Source organism: Crassostrea angulata, chromosome 8 (assembly GCF_025612915.1).
Source record: "Crassostrea angulata isolate pt1a10 chromosome 8, ASM2561291v2, whole genome shotgun sequence".
In the NCBI taxonomy this organism is placed as follows: Eukaryota; Metazoa; Mollusca; class Bivalvia; order Ostreida; family Ostreidae; genus Magallana; species Magallana angulata.
Window position 1 is genome coordinate 21,192,480 of NC_069118.1, and position 5,950 is coordinate 21,198,429.

General features: G+C 35.9%; 1 protein-coding gene and 1 pseudogene across 1 annotated transcript; both read left to right on the forward strand.

Annotated features, from left to right (window-relative positions):
• The first annotated feature begins 1,871 nt into the window (after window positions 1–1,871).
• On the forward strand, window positions 1,872–2,731 carry LOC128158363 (uncharacterized; annotated as a pseudogene).
• Window positions 2,732–3,693: 962 nt separating this feature from the next.
• LOC128158362 (uncharacterized) lies at window positions 3,694–4,914 on the forward strand. Its single transcript, XM_052821157.1, has one exon. It carries the CDS (start codon window positions 4,099–4,101, stop codon window positions 4,912–4,914), a length of 816 nt encoding a protein of 271 aa, XP_052677117.1. The 5' UTR covers window positions 3,694–4,098.
• The last annotated feature ends 1,036 nt before the right edge of the window (window positions 4,915–5,950 follow it).

The window sequence follows — 5,950 nt, forward strand, 5'->3', positions numbered from 1 at the left end:
AATTAGTTAAATTTGGCCACCAATACGTTCGGTACAGCCTTTTTATTGTTTTTTTTTCTTTTGTTTATTGAGGAGATCCATTCTGTTTGCAGAAAGTTTCTTGCATAATTGGTTCAATTTCTGATTGTTTGTAACCTCTTTTTCCGAGACGAGTTTTGAAATCGTTGAAAATATTTAGTAATACAGCTTGATTACTAGTATTTCTCAGATGTCTGGTACATTCTCCTTTAATTAGGCCCTTGAAAACTGATGAGCTATGAGCACTTTGTCTGTGCAGGTATTGGAAGCTGTTGGTAGGTTTGATATATGAGCGAACGTCTAATCGCTGGCTATCTGAGAATCTTGTTCCTTTGTATATGGTCGTGTCTAAGATATTGACACTGGTGTGAGAAAATTCATAAGTAAATCTCAGATATTTATGACAAGAGTTCCCTATGTCAAAAACTCCTTTATTTTCACCCGGGCTACCATTAAATAGAATATAGCAGTCATCTCTATGTTTGCCGTGATAGATAAGTTTGTCGGCATGTTAAAATTTCGATATTACATCATCAGTGATGTCTTTCATACGTATACCTGTAATTTCTGGTGATGTGCGTGCCCCCATCGCTGCGCCTAATTTGTTTGTAATATTTTCCGTTAAACTCGAAAAAATTATTTTCAAGTATGCATCTGAGAAAAAAGATTAGATCAGAACTGCAAGATCCAGGTAATTCTATTCAAGAAGTGTCTGCTAAATATGCTTTCTCGACAGAATGAAGTAACTCATCAAATACCATGTTGGTGTACATGTGTAAAAAAAACAACGGCATCCTAACATCCAGACATGTCCTAAACTTACTAGAAACCGACACTCTTGATGAAGCATTTGGTCAATTGCTTATATGTCATAGCTAGTTAAGAGTGTATCGGCTGTATTAATAGCACATTGTTATAAGGCCCACCTTGTCAGGAGTTTACCTTCTGCATAAATCAATTAGTCTCTTTGAACTTCATTAAGTTTTAATTTGGATCTAATGATTTGATCACCAATATTTTTGTGTTTACTGTATACAACCATAGGAGGTGTTGTGAATAATTTTTGCATACTTCGTCATGTTGTATGTTATCCCAGTATTTCATAAGTCGTTTCCTTAACCGCTTTATACATGGGTTAAATTTGGTCACCAAAAGTTCAGTCCAGCCTTCTTATTGTTTTTTTTCTTTTGTTTATTGAGGAGATCCATTCTATTTGCAGAAAGAGTTTCTTGCATAATAGGTTCAATTTCTGATGATTTGTAACCTCTTTTTTGAGATGGTTTTAAATAGATGAAAACATTTAGTAATACAGCTTGATCACTAGTATTTCTCAGATGTCTGGTGCGAGGGGGGCATGCCCATCACCAGAAATTACAGATAAACGTATGAAAGACATCACTGATGATATAATATCTAAATTTTAACATGCCGACAAACTTATCTATCACGGCAAACATAGAGATGGCTGCTTTATTCTATTTAATGGTAGCCCGGGTGAAAATAAAGTTTTTGGCATAGGGAACTCTTGTCATAAATATCTGAGATTTACTGATGAATTATCTCACACCAGTGTCAATTTCCTAGACACGACCATTTACAAAGGAAACAACAATTATGTTAATAATTGTATTTATGTGTTGAATGCTATAATTTTATTTGCTGATTTATTGTATTTTTCATGTTTATGTTTGATTAGATAAGTTGCATTTCTTTCCCAGGCCTTGTAGAGGTCGTTGGCCATATTATGTAATTTCCCGGCAGTGGTCACTGTCCATGTCTATTTTTGGCCCAAATTCCTAGTCTAAAAACCTCCCAGTGACCTATTATGTAATTGCTAAAAATTCCATGGTGTAATTCTCCCCAAATTTAATTTAATAGCCAATCAAATTAAGCGATACGATCACGTGGTTTGATGCGGTCAGTATCTGACCAGTGAGAGTAGGGTCATTCTGTCTTCATATATGAGAGTGTTAGCACGAGTAATGTTTTGATACAGTAGGTTTTTGAAACGCAGTTTCTAGTTTTTTGTTGTATGCGATATCGCATGATTATTTCTGCTGGTTCCGGTTGGGGTACAACATGTAAACAATGAGTATTTTAAATGTGTGCGTGATTGGACATTCTTACATCAGAAGATTAAGAGATTATTGTATGCAGACAGAAACAGACAATCTGAATTTGGACCCTAAAGTGTTTAAAGTATCATTTAGAGGAAAAGGCGGTTTGAGATTAAGCAAGCGTGTCTTCAGGGCGGAGGTTCTGCATTTTGACTCAATTTCTGATGTGGTGTTTTTACAGATTGGTGAAAATGATATCTGTGAAAGTACAAACAGTGAGAAAAAAGTTAGGGATATTATATCTGTTGGACAGTATTAAAGAGATGGTGTTGGAGTAAAATTAGTTATAATAGGCCAGTTAATTCGCCGAATGCAGTTTGCATCATGCCAAAATTTTAACGTCTTTGTGGTTCAGACTAATGAACATTTGAAACGTTTTGCTGAGCCCCTTGGTGGAATTTATTTCTGGGGACATCGGGGGTTTTGGAAGGACTTTCATTATTTAGGCCCGGATGGTGTCCATCTGCTGTGTACCCCTGCCGAGGACCAGTCCATGAGGAAGTTTCGCCGCAGCATTAGGAATGCGGTGATCCTGCACTCAAAAGTTTTGAGGCCAGTATGATTTTAGATCTTATGTGCTACCACTCTAGAATAATGATATTCAATGATATGTGAATATATATATCCATATTTATATATATTTACATTTTATTTGTTTAATTAAGACAGTGTAGGGGCAGTTTATGTCTTAACTCCCTGAAATTTAAATGCGTGATTTTTTCATGTTGATGAGTATCAGTTCAAGTTTTAGCTTTGATTTTGAACTAAGCGTTTGGGCTGGAACTGATAAATTTTGTGTTTGGTGAGTTTGCATACTAAAAAATGATGAAGGAATATTGTGTCTGTGTTACCCATATGGCCAGTGGGACATGTTTCCTTCCAATTATGAATTTAATGTTAACATGTAATTAAAAATCATGTTCAGACTATTTAGTTACATGAATGTTTGGATCTACATGTACTAATAATGATGAAGGAACATTGGGTCTGTGTTACCCATATGGTCAGTGGGACATGTTCCTTACAATTATGAATTTAATGTTAATAATGTTATGTAATTAAAGTCATGATGGACTATTTAGATACATAATGTTTGAATCTACATGTACTAATAATGATGAAGGAACATTGGGTCTGTGTTACCCATATGGTCAGTGGGACATGTTCCTTATAATTATGAATTTAATGTTAATAATGTTATGTAATTAAAGTCATGATGGACTATTTAGTTACACGAATGTTTGAATCTACATGTACTAATAATGATGAAGGAACATTGGGTCTGTGTTACCCATATGGTCAGTGGGACATGTTCCTTACAATTATGAATTTAATGTTAATAATGTTATGTAAATCAAGTCCTGTTGGAACTATTTAGTTACATAATGTTTGAATCTACATGTACTCAAAATGATGAAGGAACATTGGGTCTGTGTTACCTATATGGTCAGTGGGACATGTTCCTTTCAATTATGAATTTAATGTTAATAATGTTATGTAATTAAAGTCATGATGGACTATTTAGTTACACGAATGTTTGAATCTACATGTACTAATAATGATGAAGGAACATTGGGTCTGTGTTACCCATATGGTCAGTGGGACATGTTCCTTACAATTATGAATTTAATGTTAACATGTAATTAAAGTCCTGTTGGGACTATTTAGTTACATGAATGTTTGAATCTACATGTACTAATAATGATGAAGGAACATTGGGTCTGTGTAACCCATATGGTCAGTGGGACATGTTCCTATTATTATGAATTTTATGTTAACATGTACATGTATATCAAAATCTGTGTTGGTATTCGCTTAACTATCAGGTCAAAATACCAAGTACATGGTTGAAATCATCTGTTAATGCAAAAGTTATTATGAAAAAATGCTTATGGGTTAGGCTAATCATATATGTGAGAGGATAGGATTCATACTTATTATTCTTATTATATATTTAGCCATTATGCCACCCAAAAAGAGAGCCAGGAGAGATGATGTGGCAACGGGAGGAGTACCACCACCAACACCACCAACTGAAGTACATAATGGGAAAAAAGGGCAAAAAAGAACCCGAAAACAGGCTGTCAATGTGCTATCAAAGCTTGATTATGAACTTCTGGCAAAAGAAATTGTAAACCAACAAAAAGCTGCTAGTGAGAAACAAAACATCGGTGAAAGTGTTGGGCAACCTCCAATGGTGAATTCTGTTGAGGATACTGCACCAGTAATTGGGGAAGCTATACCGGCCGCTGCCTCAATTCCTGCCTCTGCGGCTGCCACAATTCCTGCCTCTGCACTGGGAACATTACTGGATAATGTGTTCACAGGTGAGCCCGCAGGCAATTTATCTCAGAGTACTGGTAGTAGTTTTGCATGCTTTAGTAGCCCTCAAATTCACTTATCAGATTGTGTGCCTCTAGGGGCATCAGTTTCCTCCAAACTGAAACTTAAAATTTGGAACAATGAATTTGTTGACTTAAAAAATTTATTGCCGACCTCAGGAGATGAACCCCTTTCAATTGTGGTACAAGCGGGGAAAATTGAGCTACTACAAGCGGCTTCACATAAAACACCTATTACAATCCATCAATGGACAGATGCTTTTCTGGTATTCAGTACAATTTACTTACAGAAATTTCACCATGAGGCATGCAATCTGTTAAAATACATGTTTACAATTAGGGAGATTCACAAGCTTCATGGGGACCAACCCTGGAGAATGTATGACGAGTCATTTAGGAAAATAGAGAGACATCCCTCCTGCCGTGGGAGAGAGTAGTAACAGAGTTGCGACTTAAGGTAGCCTCTATGGGTTTAAAGTCTCCTACCCAATTCCAAGCTTAAAATGGTAAACAGCAGCCCTTTCGGGCAAAACAGTGCTACAATTATAACAATGGGCAAAAATGTAACTCCCTACCCTGTCGATACTCCCATACTTGCCAAGCCTGTAGTGGACCCCACCCCCGATTTCAGTGTAGAAACATGTCATCCAAATCTATCACATCAAACATAGTACAACTTTTAAGTTAGTTTATTAGAGTGCCTGCGGGTTTCACCTTGGAATTGCCATTCATGTTACGTTTGTACGGGTAATCAAACCTACTAACAGCTTCCAATACCTGCACAGACAAAGTGCTCATCAGTTTTTAAAGGGCCTAATTTAAGGAGAAGGTACCAGACAACTGAGAAATACTAGTGATCAAGCTGTATTACTAAATATTTTCAACGATTTCAAAACTCATCTCGGAAAAAGAGGTTACAAACAATCAGAAATTGAACCTATTATGCAGGAAACTCTTTCTGCAAATAGAATGGATCTTCTCAATAAACAAAAGAAGAAAAACACTAAATAGGCTGTACCAAACGTTTTGGTGATCAAATTTAACCCATGTATTAAAGGGTTTAGGAAACGACTTATGAAATAATGGGATAACATACAACATGGCGAAGTATGCAGTATGCAAAAAATTATTTACAACACCTCCTACGGTGGCATACAGTAAACACAAAAATATAGGTGACCTAATCATTAGATCCAAATTAAAACCAAAATGAAGTTGAAAGAGACTAATTGATTTATGCAGAAGGTGAACTCCTGACGAGGCGGGCCTTTTTACAATGTGCTATTAATACCGCCGAAACACTCTTAACTAGCTATGACATATAAGCTATTGACCAAATGCTTCATCAAGAGTGTTGGGTTCTAATAAATTTAAGACATGTCTTGATTTTAGGATGCCGTCTTTTTTTGGCACATATTTATTGTATGATTTTAAACATATGCACTTGATTTATAAAATGTGTTTAAAATTGTG